Source organism: Heterodontus francisci, chromosome 46 (genome assembly GCF_036365525.1).
Source record: "Heterodontus francisci isolate sHetFra1 chromosome 46, sHetFra1.hap1, whole genome shotgun sequence".
Classification (NCBI taxonomy): domain Eukaryota; kingdom Metazoa; phylum Chordata; class Chondrichthyes; order Heterodontiformes; family Heterodontidae; genus Heterodontus; species Heterodontus francisci.
Genome location: NC_090416.1, coordinates 21,499,764 through 21,518,964, shown reverse-complemented (window position 1 = coordinate 21,518,964; position 19,201 = coordinate 21,499,764). Strand labels below are relative to the sequence as shown.

Here is a 19,201-nt window from a genome sequence, read left to right as displayed (position 1 = left end):
CCGGGGTTCACACCGGGAGTTGTGTGTCTGGGGTCGGGGTTCACACCGGGAGTTGTGTGTCTGGGGTCGGGGTTCACACCGGGAGTTGTGTGTCTGGGATCGGTGTTCACACCGGTAGTTGTGTGTCTGGGGTCGGGGTTCACACCGGGAGTTGTGTGTCTGGGGTCGGTGTTCACACCGGGAGTTGTGTGTCTGGGATCGGGGTTCACACCGGGAGTTGTGTGTCTGGGGTCGGGGTTCACACCGGGAGTTGTGTGTCTGGGGTCGGTGTTCACACCGGGAGTTGTGTGTCTGGGGTCGGTGTTCACACCGGGAGTTGTGTGTCTGAGGTCGGTGTTCACACCGGGAGTTGTGTGTCTGGGATCGGGGTTCACACCGGGAGTTGTGTGTCTGAGGTCGGTGTTCACACCGGGAGTTGTGTGTCTGGGGTCGGTGTTCACACCGGGAGTTGTGTGTCTGGGGTCGGTGTTCACACCGGGAGTTGTGTGTCTGGGATCGGGGTTCACACCGGGAGTTGTGTGTCTGGGATCGGGGTTCACACCGGGAGTTGTGTGTCTGGGGTCGGGATCGGGGTTTACACCGGGAGTTGTGTGTCTGGGATCGGTGTTCACACCGGGAGTTGTGTGTCTGGGATCGGGGTTCACACCGGGAGTTGTGTGTCTGGGATCGGTGTTCACACCGGGAGTTGTGTGTCTGAGGTCGGTGTTCACACCGGGCGTTGTGTGTCTGAGGTCGGTGTTCACACCGGGAGTTGTGTGTCTGAGGTCGGTGTTCACACCGGGAGTTGTGTGTCTGGGATCGGGGTTCACACCGGGAGTTGTGTGTCTGAGGTCGGTGTTCACACCGGGAGTTGTGTGTCTGGGGTCGGTGTTCACACCGGGAGTTGTGTGTCTGGGGTCGGTGTTCACACCGGGAGTTGTGTGTCTGGGGTCGGTGTTCACACCGGGAGTTGTGTGTCTGGGGTCGGTGTTCACACCGGGAGTTGTGTGTCTGAGGTCGGTGTTCACACCGGGAGTTGTGTGTCTGGGATCGGGGTTCACACCGGGAGTTGTGTGTCTGGGATCGGGGTTCACACCGGGAGTTGTGTGTCTGGGGTCGGTGTTCACACCGGGAGTTGTGTGTCTGGGGTCGGTGTTCACACCGGGAGTTGTGTGTCTGAGGTCGGTGTTCACACCGGGAGTTGTGTGTCTGGGATCGGGGTTCACACCGGGAGTTGTGTGTCTGGGGTTGGGATCGATGTTCACACCGGGAGTTGTGTGTCTGGGATCGGGGTTCACACCGGGAGTTGTGTGTCTGGGATCGGGGTTCACACCGGGAGTTGTGTGTCTGAGGTCGGTGTTCACACCGGGAGTTGTGTGTCTGAGGTCGGTGTTCACACCGGGAGTTGTGTGTCTGGGATCGGGGTTCACACCGGGAGTTGTGTGTCTGGGGTTGGGATCGGTGTTCACACCGGGAGTTGTGTGTCTGGGATCGGGGTTCACACCGGGAGTTGTGTGTCTGGGATCGGGGTTCACACCGGGAGTTGTGTGTCTGAGGTCGGTGTTCACACCGGGAGTTGTGTGTCTGAGGTCGGTGTTCACACCGGGAGTTGTGTGTCTGAGGTCGGTGTTCACACCGGGAGTTGTGTGTCTGAGGTCGGTGTTCACACCGGGAGTTGTGTGTCTGGGGTCGGTGTTCACACCGGGAGTTGTGTGTCTGAGGTCGGTGTTCACACCGGGAGTTGTGTGTCTGGGATCGGGGTTCACACCGGGAGTTGTGTGTCTGGGGTCGGTGTTCACACCGGGAGTTGTGTGTCTGGGGTCGGTGTTCACACCGGGAGTTGTGTGTCTGAGGTCGGTGTTCACACCGGGAGTTGTGTGTCTGGGATCGGGGTTCACACCGGGAGTTGTGTGTCTGGGGTTGGGATCGATGTTCACACCGGGAGTTGTGTGTCTGGGATCGGGGTTCACACCGGGAGTTGTGTGTCTGGGATCGGGGTTCACACCGGGAGTTGTGTGTCTGAGGTCGGTGTTCACACCGGGAGTTGTGTGTCTGAGGTCGGTGTTCACACCGGGAGTTGTGTGTCTGGGATCGGGGTTCACACCGGGAGTTGTGTGTCTGGGGTTGGGATCGGTGTTCACACCGGGAGTTGTGTGTCTGGGATCGGGGTTCACACCGGGAGTTGTGTGTCTGGGGTCGGTGTTCACACCGGGAGTTGTGTGTCTGAGGTCGGTGTTCACACCGGGAGTTGTGTGTCTGGGATCGGGGTTCACACTGGGAGTTGTGTGTCTGGGATCGGTGTTCACACCGGGAGTTGTGTGTCTGAGGTCGGTGTTCACACCGGGAGTTGTGTGTCTGAGGTCGGTGTTCACACCGGGAGTTGTGTGTCTGAGGTCGGTGTTCACACCGGGAGTTGTGTGTCTGGGATCGGGGTTCACACCGGGAGTTGTGTGTCTGGGATCGGTGTTCACACCGGGAGTTGTGTGTCTGGGATCGGGGTTCACACCGGGAGTTGTGTGTCTGGGGTCGGGATCGGGGTTTACACCGGGAGTTGTGTGTCTGGGATCGGTGTTCACACCGGGAGTTGTGTGTCTGGGATCGGTGTTCACACCGGGAGTTGTGTGTCTGGGATCGGGGTTCACACCGGGAGTTGTGTGTCTGGGGTCGGTGTTCACACCGGGAGTTGTGTGTCTGAGGTCGGTGTTCACACCGGGAGTTGTGTGTCTGAGGTCGGTGTTCACACCGGGAGTTGTGTGTCTGGGATCGGGGTTCACACCGGGAGTTGTGTGTCTGAGGTCGGTGTTCACACCGGGAGTTGTGTGTCTGAGGTCGGTGTTCACACCGGGAGTTGTGTGTCTGGGATCGGGGTTCACACCGGGAGTTGTGTGTCTGGGGTCGGGGTTCACACCGGGAGTTGTGTGTCTGGGGCCGGGGTTCACACCGGGAGTTGTGTGTCTGGGGTCGGTGTTCACACCGGGAGTTGTGTGTCTGGGATCGGGGTTCACACCGGGAGTTGTGTGTCTGAGGTCGGTGTTCACACCGGGAGTTGTGTGTCTGGGGTCGGTGTTCACACCGGGAGTTGTGTGTCTGAGGTCGGTGTTCACACCGGGAGTTGTGTGTCTGGGATCGGGGTTCACACCGGGAGTTGTGTGTCTGGGATCGGTGTTCACACCGGGAGTTGTGTGTCTGAGGTCGGTGTTCACACCGGGAGTTGTGTGTCTGGGATCGGGGTTCACACCGGGAGTTGTGTGTCTGAGGTCGGTGTTCACACCGGGAGTTGTGTGTCTGGGATCGGGGTTCACACCGGGAGTTGTGTGTCTGAGGTCGGTGTTCACACCGGGAGTTGTGTGTCTGGGATCGGTGTTCACACCGGGAGTTGTGTGTCTGAGGTCGGTGTTCACACCGGGAGTTGTGTGTCTGAGGTCGGTGTTCACACCGGGAGTTGTGTGTCTGGGATCGGGGTTCACACCGGGAGTTGTGTGTCTGGGGTCGGTGTTCACACCGGGAGTTGTGTGTCTGGGATCGGTGTTCACACCGGGAGTTGTGTGTCTGGGATCGGGGTTCACACCGGGAGTTGTGTGTCTGGGGTCGGTGTTCACACCGGGAGTTGTGTGTCTGGGATCGGTGTTCACACCGGGAGTTGTGTGTCTGAGGTCGGTGTTCACACCGGGAGTTGTGTGTCTGGGATCGGGGTTCACACCGGGAGTTGTGTGTCTGAGGTCGGTGTTCACACCGGGAGTTGTGTGTCTGGGATCGGTGTTCACACCGGGAGTTGTGTGTCTGGGATCGGGGTTCACACCGGGAGTTGTGTGTCTGAGGTCGGTGTTCACACCGGGAGTTGTGTGTCTGGGATCGGGGTTCACACCGGGAGTTGTGTGTCTGGGGTCGGTGTTCACACCGGGAGTTGTGTGTCTGGGGAGCTGCTCCTTTTGCTGGGAGGCTGGGGCTCCGGGTGACGCCCCGTTGATTGACAGTCAGACAGAGCCCGGGGCGGATTTTCACCGAGACTGAGTGACTGAGCTCCGGATCCGAGAGCCAGACACAGAGCGGCCGCAACCGCCTCCAGCACCAGCTCCCGACTACTGTTCTCTGTCCCGATCTCCCCGACTGTAAACCCGGCCATGGCTCCCGGTCTCGGCTCGTTCACCGTCTGGTTTCTGGCGCTTTGCAGAATCGGTGCAGGACGACAGGAAATTGAAGGTTAGAAAGTTTAACTGCGGCGATTGTCCGGTGAGACCGCGGATCCCGGGCTTTGGTTTAAAGTCTCTCTGGGAAGTTTCAGTGGGCGGCGAAGGGATTTCCCAGTCTCTTGGCTTTGGAAATTCTGACCGTTACTTGCTGTGCAATTTAAACTATTCCAGGCATCTGAGACTGAACGGAGGGAAGTGTTGGAATGAGAGGAAAAGTAAAACAATGTTAGGAAGAGGAAGAAAAATGAATTGGAGACTAATTTGCAGATCATCAGACAGACCTGGCAGTGTCCTTGCTGTGTCTGTAACCTTCAGCATCATCCAGAGCCCAGGATCTGAAACCCCAACCCTGGTCCCCGAAACGTCTGGATGCAAACCCCAACATTGAGATGTAAAACCTCAGGACCCCAGAATGATAGCTGGACTCCAAGGTTTAAATTAGGAGGAGAGATTACACAAACCAGGGTTGCATACCGTGGAATTTAGAAACTTAAAAGGTGATTTTCACAATAACAACTTGTATTCATATAGCACCTTTGATGCAATAAAATAACCCAAGGCGCTTTATCAAGGGGAACAGATAAGGTCGAGAAATTATTTCTGCTGGTTAGGGAGTCTAGGACTAGGGGATATTGTCTAAAAATCAGAGCCAGACCTTCCAAGAGTACAATTAAATAATAATTGTACATACAAAGGGTGGTAGAAGTTTGGAGCTCGTTTGCAAATGGCAATTGATGCTCGATCAATTATAAATTGTAAATCTGAGAAAGATCTTTATTATCCAAAGGTATTAATTAACTTGGGGCTAAAGGCCTGCTACCCGACCTGAACCCGACGGGACCCAACAACATGTGTCGGGTTCAGGTCAGGTGGGGTCACACTTCCGGGTCCGGCATTCAGGCTTGGGTCAAGCCGAATCGGACACAATATCACCACCTCAGGTAAATCATTTTAATGTTAATTTACTTTTTGGACTTTAAAGGTGGATTTGCTACAGTTATTTTAAGCTTGTGCAAGTAAGGAACAAAGTGAAAAACAGAAGGTAAGTTAACTGATAGTTGGGTCGGGTCAGGCGCGGGAAAAAAAGGAAGGACTCAGGGTCGGATGGGGTTCTATCGGGCTCGGGTCAGGACTCATTTGCAGACCCAAGCAGGCCTTTACTTGGGGCAAAGGTGGGTGTATGAAGTTAGGTCACAGTCAGCCATGTTCTCATTGAATGGCAGAACAAGCTCGAGGGCCTAAATGACATACTCTGTTTCTGGGACCCGAATCCCCAACCGCAGGACCCAAAACCTTGGGACCCTAAACCCCATTCCTGGGTTCTGAAACCCCAGGACACTAAACCCAGGAGCTGGAACCCGAAACCCTGGGTGAATCATGGCCTGTCAGATATCTCCCTGTCTCCCCAACCTGCCATTCATGTGGGATATCGTGAGGGGTGCGCCACAAGGTGAGGCAGGTGTACATTCACTTTAGGGGGCTGCATTTTTTCTGTGTTTGTTAGAATCCCATGCTAACCTCAGCTATTTCACATCACTTTCTGGTTAATAACCTCAGGTGTTTTCTCCTGTATACTGTGGAGTTCAGGGGTCAGGAGTTGGGCACTGGGAGCTAAAATAACATATTTGGTTCATCTCAGTCAGTGTCTGTCCTTTAATTGTAATTTTTTTTTTACTTCTCCATAACTCTCTGTTTGTATTTCAGATTTCCAGTATTTAGTGTCTTTCTGCCTTTGAAGTTTCCTTCTCTCTCTCTCTGTCCCAGCAGTGGTAGATTTTGGATCGGTGCACAATGCGAAACAGGAGGCCACAATCGTGGAGAAACTGGCCACAGAGATTCTTACGGTGAATGAGCTCTTCGTGGTGTCTGTGTTCAGGCTGCCACCTAGACAGGGTGGCGTTCTGCTGGGTTTCTACGCCAAGAGAGACAACATGAGATACCTGGAGGTTGCTGTGATGGGAAAGATCAACAGAGGTAGGAGACAGGCATTATGTTGGCACCATGAGAGCAGTTACCAGTGCATTGGAGGTTACCAGCTTGAAAGGGGTTGGCAGTGCATTAGGGGAGAGGAGGGGAATGGGAGAGGATGGGAGTAGGGGAGGGGAGGAGATGGTGAGGCGAGAGGATGGGAGGAAAAGGAAGGGAAGGATAGGGAAAGGCAAGAGAGTGGCTGACCAAGGTATTCATTGTCACTTTTACACAGTGCTTATCCGCTATCTGAGGGAAGACGGGAAAACTCAGTCCGTGAACTTACAAAATGCAAACATATCGGACATGAAGCCTCATTCCATCATCCTGAGGATCAGTGGGCTCCAGCGTGACATGATCTCCGTGGAACTGTACGTTGACTGCAAACAGATGGATTCCAGTGTGGGGCTACCAGCCATGGTCAACATCCCCCCGGAGCAGGCAGAGATGGTCGATGTCCGGACTGGTCACAGGGCATATGCGCGGATGCAGGTGAGCTCATACCATGGGACAGATGCAGGGTTCACCAGACTTGCTTAAACTCCACAGTAATCAGTTAGTGTCTGGATCTTCAGTCTCAAAGCATCCTTGGGAGGCATTTGGATATTTCCCATCCCTGAGAACAAATACATTGTCAACCACACTGATACACACAGCAACTGAAATAGGGAGAATGAGGAGATGATGGGTGGGAGCTCGGGGTTTTTGGATGAGGAGATAAGGGGGTTGAATTAGTGGGAAAATTGAACACTGTGCAGAGTGAGGGGGCGCGGGTACAATTGAACCCAGTTTGCCTTACCTGCTTAGTATTTGGGTAACTTGTATGCACCCTGTGATATTCATTGGTTATATTGCACACTGTCACACAATCTTCCTAAATTGCACTAGACCATGAGTTGGGTCTAAAGATTTATTATATAGTAAATCGATAAGTGAACAATCGCAATGACATGCAATCTCCCTGTGCTGCACATAAAGTCATAGAATGATACCGTAAAGAAGGAAGTCATTCAGCCCACCATGCATGTAAATGACATTGCCGTGTGCTGGACATATGAGGACCATGATTTTTTGCTCTGGCAGAACCCTGCCACATAACTTATGGGGGAGCAGCAGCATTCTTCCCATTTGTCCAACACTGATTCTGGCTGATTCTATGAGGACTTGCTGTCTAAATCCAGGGTACCAGGAGAGTTCTCGGCTGTTTCACACAATCTCAGGACTCGACACACAATTATCCATTAACCCCACTCAAGGACCAAACATACCATTATCCATCACCCCCAATATCAGGAGCCTACACTCCATTATCCATCACTCCGACTATCAGGAGCCTACACCCCATTATCCATCACTCCCAATATCAGGATCCTAAACTCCATTATCCATCATTCCCAATATCAGGAGCCTACACCCCATTATCCATCACCCCCAATATCAGGAGCCTACACCCCATTCACCATCACTCCCAATATCAGGAGCCTACACCCCATTATCCATCACTCCCAATATCAGGAGCCTACACTGCATTATCCATCACTCCCAATATCAGGAGCCTACACCCCATTATCCATCACTCCCAATATCAGTAGCCTACACCCCATTATCCATCACCCCCAATATCAGGAGCCTACACCCCATTATCCATCACTCCCAATATCAGGAGCCTATACTCCATTATCCATCACTCCCAATATCAGGATCCTACAGTCCATTATCCATCACCCCCAATACCAGGAGCCTACACCCCATTATCCATCACCCCCAATATCAGGAGCCTATACTCCATTATCCATCACCCCCAATATCAGGAGCCTACACTCCATTATCCATCACTCCCAATATCAGGATCCTACACTCCATTATCCATCACCCCCAATATCAGGATCCTAGACTCCATTATCCATCACTCCCAATATCAGGAGCCTAGACTCCATTATCCATCACTCCCAATATCAGGAGCCTACACCCCATTATCCATCACTCCCAATATCAGGAGCCTACACTCCATTATCCATCACCCCCAATATCAGGATCCTAGACTCCATTATCCATCACTCCCAATATCAGGAGCCGACACCCCATTATCCATCACTCCCAATATCAGGAGCCTACACTCCATTATCCATCACTCCCAATATCAGGAGCCGACACCCCATTATCTATCACTCCCAATATCAGGAGCCTAGACTCCATTATCCATCGCTCCCAATATCAGGAGCCTAGACTCCATTATCCATCACTCCCAATATCAGGAGCCTACACTCCATTATCCATCGCTCCCAATATCAGGATCCTACACTCCATTATCCATCGCTCCCAATATCAGGAGCCTATACTCCATTATCCATCACTCCCAATATCAGGATCCTAGACTCCATTATCCATCACTCCCAATATCAGGAGCCTACACCCCATTATCCATCGCTCCCAATATCAGGAGCCTATACTCCATTATCCATCTCCCCCAATATCAGGATCCTAGACTCCATTATCCATCACCCCCAATATCAGGATCCTAGACTCCATTATCCATCACTCCCAATATCAGGAGCAGACACACCTTTATCCATCACCCCCAATATCAGGAGCCTACACTCCATTATCCATCACTCCCAATATCAGGAGCCTAAACTACATTATCCATCACTCCAAATCTCAGGAGCCTACACTCCATTATCCATCATTCCCACTATCAGGAGCCTACACTCCATTATCCATCACCCCCAATATCAGGAGCGTACACTCCATTATCCATCACCCCCAATATCAAGAGCCTACACTCCATTATCCATCACTCCCACTATCAGGAGCCTACACCCCATTATCCATCACCCCCAATATCAGGAGCCTACACTCCATTATCCATCACTCCCACTATCAAGAGCCTACACCCCATTCTCCATCACTCCCAATATCAGGAGCCTACACCCCATTATCCATCACTCCCAATATCAGGAGCCTACACCCCATTATCCATCACTCCCAATATCAGGAGCCTACACCCCATTATCCATCACTCCCACTATCAAAAGCCTACACTCCATTATCCATCACCCCCAATATCAGGAGCCTACACTCCATTATCCATCACTCCCAATATCAGGAGCCTACACCCCATTATCCATCACTCCCACTATCAAAAGCCCTCACTCCATTATCCATCACCCCCAATATCAGGAGCCGACACTCCATTATCCATCACTCCCAATATCAGGAGCCTACACTCCATTATCCATCACTCCCAATATCCGGAGCCTACACTCCACTATCCATCACTCCCAATATCAGGAGCCTACACTCCATTATCCATCACTCCCAATATCAGGAGCCTAAACTACATTATCCATCACTCCCAAAATCAGGAGCCTTCACTCCATTATCCATCATTCCCAATATCAGGAGCCTACACCCCATTATCCATCACTCCCAAAATCAGGAGCCTTCACTCCATTATCCATCACTCCCAATATCAGGATCCTACACTCCATTCTCCATCACTCCCAATATCAGGAGCCTACACCCCATTATCCATCACTCCCAAAATCAGGAGCCTTCACTCCATTATCCATCACTCCCAATATCAGGAGCCTACACCCCATTATCCATCACTCCCAAAATCAGGAGCCTTCACCCCATTATCCATCACTCCCAATATCAGGATCCTAAACTCCATTCTCCATCACTCCCAATATCAGGAGCCTACACCCCATTATCCATCACTCCCAATATCAGGATCCTACACTCCATTCTCCATCACTCCCAATATCAGGAGCCTACACCCCATTATCCATCACTCCCAATATCAGGAGCCTTCACTCCATTATCCATCACTCCCAATATCAGGAGCCTTCACTCCATTATCCATCGCTCCCAATATCAGGAGCCTACACCCCATTATCCATCACTCCCAAAATCAGGAGCCTTCACTCCATTATCCATCACTCCCAATATCAGGAGCCGACACTCCATTATCCATCACTCCCACTATCAGCAGCCTACACCCCATTACCCATCACTCCCAATATCAGGAGCCTACACTCCATTATCCATCACTCCCACGATCAAAAGCCTACACCCCATTATCCATCACTCCCAATCTCAGGAACCTACACTCCATTATCCATCACTCCCACGATCAAAAGCCTACACCCCATTATCCATCACTCCCAATATCAGGATCCTGCACTCCATTCTCCATCACTCCCAATATCAGGAGCCTACACCCCATTATCCATCACTCCCAAAATCAGGAGCCTTCACTCCATTATCCATCATTCCCAATATCAGGAGCCTACACCCCATTATCCATCACTCCCAAAATCAGGAGCCTGCACTCCATTATCCATCACTCCAAATCTCAGGACCCTACACTCCACTATCCATCACTCCCAATATCAGGAGCCGACACACCTTTATCCATCGCTCCCAATATCAGGAGCCGACACACCTTTATCCATCGCTCCCAATATCAGGAGCCTGCACTCCATTATCCATCACTCCAAATCTCAGGACCCTACACTCCACTATCCATCACTCCCAATATCAGGAGCCGACACACCTTTATCCATCACCCCCAATATCAGGAGCCTACACTCCATTATCCATCACTCCCAATATCAGGAGCCTAAACTACATTATCCATCACTCCAAATCTCAGGAGCCTACACTCCATTATCCATCATTCCCACTATCAGGAGCCTACACTCCATTATCCATCACCCCCAATATCAGGAGCGTACACTCCATTATCCATCACCCCCAATATCAAGAGCCTACACTCCATTATCCATCACTCCCAATATCAGGAGCCTCCACCCCATTATCCATCATTCCCACTATCAGGAGCCTACACTCCATTATCCATCACCCCCAATATCAGGAGCGTACACTCCATTATCCATCACCCCCAATATCAAGAGCCTACACTCCATTATCCATCACTCCCACTATCAAGAGCCTACACCCCATTCTCCATCACTCCCAATATCAGGAGCCTACATCCCATTATCCATCACTCCCAATATCAGGAGCCTACACCCCATTATCCATCACTCCCAATATCAGGAGCCTACACCCCATTATCCATCACTCCCACTATCAAAAGCCTACACTCCATTATCCATCACCCCCAATATCAGGAGCCTACACTCCATTATCCATCACTCCCAATATCAGGAGCCTACACCCCATTATCCATCACTCCCACTATCAAAAGCCTACACTCCATTATCCATCACCCCCAATATCAGGAGCCTACACTCCATTATCCATCACTCCCAATATCAGGAGCCTACACCCCATTATCCATCACTCCCACTATCAAAAGCCCTCACTCCATTATCCATCACCCCCAATATCAGGAGCCGACACTCCATTATCCATCACTCCCAATATCAGGAGCCTACACTCCATTATCCATCACTCCCAATATCAGGAGCCTAAACTACATTATCCATCACTCCAAATCTCAGGAGCCTTCACTCCATTATCCATCACTCCCAATATCAGGAGCCGACACTCCATTATCCATCACTCCCACTATCAGCAGCCTACACCCCATTACCCATCACTCCCAATATCAGGAGCCTACACTCCATTATCCATCACTCCCACGATCAAAAGCCTACACCCCATTATCCATCACTCCCAATCTCAGGAACCTACACTCCATTATCCATCACTCCCACGATCAAAAGCCTACACCCCATTATCCATCACTCCCAATATCAGGATCCTGCACTCCATTCTCCATCACTCCCAATATCAGGAGCCTACACCCCATTATCCATCACTCCCAAAATCAGGAGCCTTCACTCCATTATCCATCATTCCCAATATCAGGAGCCTACACCCCATTATCCATCACTCCCAAAATCAGGAGCCTTCACTCCATTATCCATCACTCCCAATATCAGGATCCTACACTCCATTCTCCATCACTCCCAATATCAGGAGCCTACACCCCATTATCCATCACTCCCAAAATCAGGAGCCTTCACTCCATTATCCATCACTCCCAATATCAGGAGCCTACACCCCATTATCCATCACTCCCAAAATCAGGAGCCTTCACCCCATTATCCATCACTCCCAAAATCAGGAGCCGACACTCCATTTTCCATCACTCCCAATCTCAGGAGCCTACACTCCATTATCCATCACTCCCAATATCAGGATCCTACACTCCATTCTCCATCACTCCCAATATCAGGAGCCTACACTCCATTCTCCATCACTCCCAATATCAGGATCCTGCACTCCATTCTCCATCACTCCCAATATCAGGAGCCTACACCCCATTATCCATCACTCCCAATATCAGGATTCTACACTCCATTCTCCATCACTCCCAATATCAGGAGCCTACACCCCATTATCCATCACTCCCAATATCAGGAGCCTACACCCCATTATCCATCACTCCCAATATCAGGAGCCTTCACTCCATTATCCATCACTCCCAATATCAGGAGCCTTTACTCCATTATCCATCGCTCCCAATATCAGGAGCCTACACCCCATTATCCATCACTCCCAAAATCAGGAGCCTTCACTCCATTATCCATCACTCCCAATATCAGGAGCCGACACTCCATTATCCATCACTCCCACTATCAGCAGCCTACACCCCATTACCCATCACTCCCAATATCAGGAGCCTACACTCCATTATCCATCACTCCCACGATCAAAAGCCTACACCCCATTATCCATCACTCCCAATCTCAGGAACCTACACTCCATTATCCATCACTCCCACGATCAAAAGCCTACACCCCATTATCCATCACTCCCAATATCAGGATCCTGCACTCCATTCTCCATCACTCCCAATATCAGGAGCCTACACCCCATTATCCATCACTCCCAAAATCAGGAGCCTTCACTCCATTATCCATCACTCCCAATGTCAGGATCCTACACTCCATTCTCCATCACTCCCAATATCAGGAGCCTACACCCCATTATCCATCACTCCCAATATCAGGAGCCTTCACTCCATTATCCATCACTCCCAATATCAGGAGCCTACACTCCATTATCCATCACTCCCAATATCAGGAGCCTAAACTACATTATCCATCACTCCAAATCTCAGGAGCCTTCACTCCATTATCCATCACTCCCAATATCAGGAGCCGACACTCCATTATCCATCACTCCCACTATCAGCAGCCTACACCCCATTACCCATCACTCCCAATATCAGGAGCCTACACTCCATTATCCATCACTCCCACGATCAAAAGCCTACACCCCATTATCCATCACTCCCAATCTCAGGAACCTACACTCCATTATCCATCACTCCCACGATCAAAAGCCTACACCCCATTATCCATCACTCCCAATATCAGGATCCTGCACTCCATTCTCCATCACACCCAATATCAGGAGCCTACACCCCATTATCCATCACTCCCAAAATCAGGAGCCTTCACTCCATTATCCATCATTCCCAATATCAGGAGCCTACACCCCATTATCCATCACTCCCAAAATCAGGAGCCTTCACTCCATTATCCATCACTCCCAATATCAGGATCCTACACTCCATTCTCCATCACTCCCAATATCAGGAGCCTACACCCCATTATCCATCACTCCCAAAATCAGGAGCCTTCACTCCATTATCCATCACTCCCAATATCAGGAGCCTACACCCCATTATCCATCACTCCCAAAATCAGGAGCCTTCACCCCATTATCCATCACTCCCAAAATCAGGAGCCGACACTCCATTTTCCATCACTCCCAATCTCAGGAGCCTACACTCCATTATCCATCACTCCCAATATCAGGATCCTACACTCCATTCTCCATCACTCCCAATATCAGGAGCCTACACTCCATTCTCCATCACTCCCAATATCAGGATCCTACACTCCATTCTCCATCACTCCCAATATCAGGAGCCTACACCCCATTATCCATCACTCCCAATATCAGGATCCTACACTCCATTCTCCATCACTCCCAATATCAGGAGCCTACACCCCATTATCCATCACTCCCAATATCAGGAGCCTACACCCCATTATCCATCACTCCCAATATCAGGAGCCTTCACTCCATTATCCATCACTCCCAATATCAGGAGCCTTCACTCCATTATCCATCGCTCCCAATATCAGGAGCCTACACCCCATTATCCATCACTCCCAAAATCAGGAGCCTTCACTCCATTATCCATCACTCCCAATATCAGGAGCCGACACTCCATTATCCATCACTCCCACTATCAGCAGCCTACACCCCATTACCCATCACTCCCAATATCAGGAGCCTACACTCCATTATCCATCACTCCCACGATCAAAAGCCTACACCCCATTATCCATCACTCCCAATCTCAGGAACCTACACTCCATTATCCATCACTCCCACGATCAAAAGCCTACACCCCATTATCCATCACTCCCAATATCAGGATCCTGCACTCCATTCTCCATCACTCCCAATATCAGGAGCCTACACCCCATTATCCATCACTCCCAAAATCAGGAGCCTTCACTCCATTATCCATCACTCCCAATGTCAGGATCCTACACTCCATTCTCCATCACTCCCAATATCAGGAGCCTACACCCCATTATCCATCACTCCCAATATCAGGAGCCTTCACTCCATTATCCATCACTCCCAATATCAGGAGCCTTCACCCCATTATCCATCACTCCCAAAATCAGGAGCCTTCACCCCATTATCCATCACTCCCAAAATCAGGAGCCGACACTCCATTTTCCATCACTCCCAAAATCAGGAGCCTTCACCCCATTATCCATCACTCCCAAAATCAGGAGCCGACACTCCATTTTCCATCACTCCCAATCTCAGGATCCTACACTCCATTCTCCATCACTCCCAATATCAGGATCCTACACTCCATTCTCCATCACTCCCAATATCAGGAGCCTGCACCCCATTATCCATCACCCCCAATATCAGGAGCCGACACTCCATTATCCATCGCTCCCAATATCAGGAGCCGACACTCCATTCTCCATCACTCCCAATATCAGGAGCCTACACCCCATTATCCATCACCCCCAATATCAGGAGCCGACACTCCATTATCCATCGCTCCCAATATCAGGAGCCTACACTCCATTATCCATCACTCCCAATATCAGGAGCCTGCACTCCATTATCCATCGCTCCCAATATCAGGAGCCTGCACTCCATTTTCCATCGCTCCCAATATCAGGAGCCTGCACTCCATTATCCATCGCTCCCAATATCAGGAGCCTGCACTCCATTATCCATCGCTCCCAATATCAGGAGCCTACACTCCATTATCCATCGCTCCCAATATCAGGAGCCTGCACCCCATTATCCATCGCTCCCAATATCAGGAGCCTGCACTCCATTATCCATCGCTCCCAATATCAGGAGCCTGCACTCCATTATCCATCGCTCCCAATATCAGGAGCCTGCACTCCATTATCCATCGCTCCCAATATCAGGAGCCGACACTCCATTATCCATCGCTCCCAATATCAGGAGCCTGCACTCCATTATCCATCGCTCCCAATATCAGGAGCCTGCACTCCATTATCCATCACTTCCAATATCAGGAGCCTGCACTCCATTATCCATCGCTCCCAATATCAGGAGCCTACACTCCATTATCCATCGCTCCCAATATCAGGAGCCGACACTCCATTATCCATCACTCCCAATATCAGGAGCCTACACCCCATTATCCATCACCCCCAATATCAGGAGCCGACACTCCATTATCCATCGCTCCCAATATCAGGAGCCTACACTCCATTATCCATCACTCCCAATATCAGGAGCCTGCACTCCATTATCCATCGCTCCCAATATCAGGAGCCTGCACTCCATTATCCATCGCTCCCAATATCAGGAGCCTGCACTCCATTATCCATCGCTCCCAATATCAGGAGCCGACACTCCATTATCCATCGCTCCCAATATCAGGAGCCTGCACCCCATTATCCATCACTCCCAATATCAGGAGCCTGCACCCCATTATCCATCACTCCCAATATCAGGAGCCTGCACTCCATTATCCATCGCTCCCAATATCAGGAGCCGACACTCCATTATCCATCGCTCCCAATATCAGGAGCCTGCATTCCATTATCCATCGCTCCCAATATCAGGAGCCTGCACTCCATTATCCATCGCTCCCAATATCAGGAGCCTGCACTCCATTATCCATCGCTCCCAATATCAGGAGCCGACACTCCATTATCCATCGCTCCCAATATCAGGAGCCTGCACCCCATTATCCATCACTCCCAATATCAGGAGCCTGCACCCCATTATCCATCACTCCCAATATCAGGAGCCTGCACTCCATTATCCATCACTCCCAATATCAGGAGCCTGCACTCCATTATCCATCACTCCCAATATCAGGAGCCTGCACCCCATTATCCATCACTCCCAATATCAGGAGCCTGCACTCCATTATCCATCACTCCCAATATCAGGAGCCTGCACTCCATTATCCATCACTCCCAATATCAGGAGCCTGCACTCCATTATCCATCGCTCCCAATATCAGGAGCCTGCACCCCATTATCCATCACTCCCAATATCAGGAGCCTGCACTCCATTATCCATCACTCCCAATATCAGGAGCCTGCACTCCATTATCTATCACTCCCAATATTAGGAGCCTGCATTCCATTATCCATCACTCCCAATATCAAAAGCTGACACCCCATTTTCCTTCACTCCAAATCTCAGGAGCCGACACCCCGTTATCCATCGCCCCCTATCTCCAGACCCTACACCCCGTTATCCATCGCCCCCTATCTCCAGACCCTGCACCCCGTTATCCATCATCCCCTATCTCCAGACCCTACACCCCGTTATCCATCACCCCCTATCTCCAGACTCTACACCCCGTTATCCATCGCCCCCTATCTCCACACCTACACCCCGTTATCCATCGCCCCCTATCTCCACACCTACACCCCGTTATCCATCGCCCCCTATCTCCAGACCCTGCACCCCGTTATCCATCATCCCCTATCTCCACACCTACACCCCGTTATCCATCACCACCTATATCCAGACCCTCCACCCCGTTATCCATCATCCCCTATCTCCAGACCCTACACCCCGTTATCCATCGCCCCCTATCTCCACACCTGCACCCCTTTATCCATCACCCCCTATCTCCAGACTCTACACCCCGTTATCCATCATCCCCTATCTCCACACCTACACCCCGTTATCCATCATCCCCTATCTCCAGACCCTACACCCCGTTATCCATCACCCCCTATCTCCACACCTACACCCCGTTATCCATCACCCCCTATCTCCACACCTACACCCCGTTATCCATCATCCCCTATCTCCAGACCCTCCACCCCGTTATCCATCGCCCCCTATCTCCAGACCCTACACCCCGTTATCCATCATCCCCTATCTCCAGACCCTACACCCCGTTATCCATCACCCCCTATCTCCACACCTACACCCCGTTATCCATCACCCCCCTATCTCCAGACCCTACACCCCGTTATCCATCATCCCCTATCTCCACACCTGCACCCCGTTATCCATCATCCCCTATCTCCAGACCCTACACCCCGTTATCCATCGCCCCCTATCTCCACACCTACACCCCGTTATCCATCACCCCCTATCTCCAGACCCTACACCCCGTTATCCATCGCCCCCTATCTCCAGACCCTACACCCCGTTATCCATCACCCCCTGTCTCCAGACCCTACACCCCGATATCAATCTCCCCCTATCTCCAAACCCTACACCCTGTTATCCATCACCCCCTGTCTCCAGACCCTACACCCCGTTATCCATCGCCCCCTATCTCCAGACCCGGCACCCCTTTATCCATCGCCCCCTATCTCCAGACCCGGCACCCCGTTATCCATCACCCCCTGTCTCCAGACCCTACACCCCGATATAAATCTCCCCCTATCTCCAGACCCTACACCCCGCTATCCATCGCCCCCTATCTCCAGACCCTACACCCCGCTATCCATCAACCCCGCACTCCGGACCCTACACCCGCTTTTCCATCACCCACTATCTCCAGATTTACTCCCCGATATCCATCACCCCCGAGCTCCGGTACATACACTCCATTGTCCATCACACTCAATTTCAGGAACCTGCACCCTGTTATCCCTCATTCAGCTGTTTGTATGATTTGTCTGCAGGAATTGTATATTTCTTTTGATTGAAAGATTCCTTTTATTCATCACATGAAAAGAAATAAAACAATGAATTCCTTTACTGTGCTGTGCTCAGGGCTCACTGGAGGAGTTAAAGTTGATCCTTGGAGGGACAATGACACGGGTTGGAGCATTATTGGAGTGTCCATTTCAGGGTGATGATGCTCTAAGGAACACAGGTATGATTTGAGTAAAAGCAAAATACTGCGGATGCTGGAAATCCGATAGAAAAACAGAAAGTGCTGGATATATTCAACAGGTCTGGCAGCATATGTGAAGAGAGAAACAGAGTCAATATTTCAGATCTCTGGCCTTTCATCACCACTGCCAGAACTGTGGTTATTGTAATAAGGCTGGGTTTACTGACAATGCAACCATGCGGAGACCCAGCCACATCCACTGAAATGTCACTGTCTGCAATGTCTCAGACATCTGTCAGTAATAACGATGGTGCTGAGAGTAACGTCACTGTCTGCGATGTCTCAGACACCTGTCAGTAATAAAGATGGTGCTGAGTGAAACGTCACCCTCTGCGATGTTTCAGACATCTGTCAGTAATAAAGATGGTGCTGAGAGTAACGTCACTGTCTGCGATGTCTCAGACATCTGTCAGTAATAAAGATGGTGCTGAGAGTAATGTCACTGTCTGCGATGTTTCAGACATCTGTCAGTAATAAAGATGGTGCTGAGAGTAACGTCACTGTCTGCGATGTCTCAGACATCTGTCAGTAATAAAGATGGTGCTGAGAGTAATGACACTGTCTGCGATGTCTCAGACATCTGTCAGTAATAAAGATGGTGCTGAGAGTAACGTCACTGTCTGCGATGTCTCAGACATCTGTCAGTAATAAAGATGGTGCTGAGAGTAACGTC

At 50.7% G+C, this 19,201-nt stretch overlaps 1 protein-coding gene across 3 annotated transcripts in view; it reads left to right on the top strand.

The window, feature by feature from the left end:
• The first annotated feature begins 3,979 nt into the window (after window positions 1–3,979).
• The window catches only part of thbs3a (thrombospondin 3a), a 126,696-nt gene continuing 111,474 nt past the window's right edge, over window positions 3,980–19,201 (top strand). For 2 of the 3 annotated variants that reach the window (XM_068022826.1, XM_068022824.1), the window contains exons 1-4: window positions 3,980–4,179; window positions 5,934–6,143; window positions 6,373–6,629; window positions 18,405–18,507. In XM_068022826.1, coding sequence (XP_067878927.1) covers window positions 4,101–4,179; window positions 5,934–6,143; window positions 6,373–6,629; window positions 18,405–18,507 — 649 coding nt within the window. In that variant the 5' untranslated portion in view covers window positions 3,980–4,100. The remainder of the gene's footprint in view (window positions 4,180–5,933; window positions 6,144–6,372; window positions 6,630–18,404; window positions 18,508–19,201) is intronic. The other variant, XM_068022825.1, reaches the window with a different exon arrangement.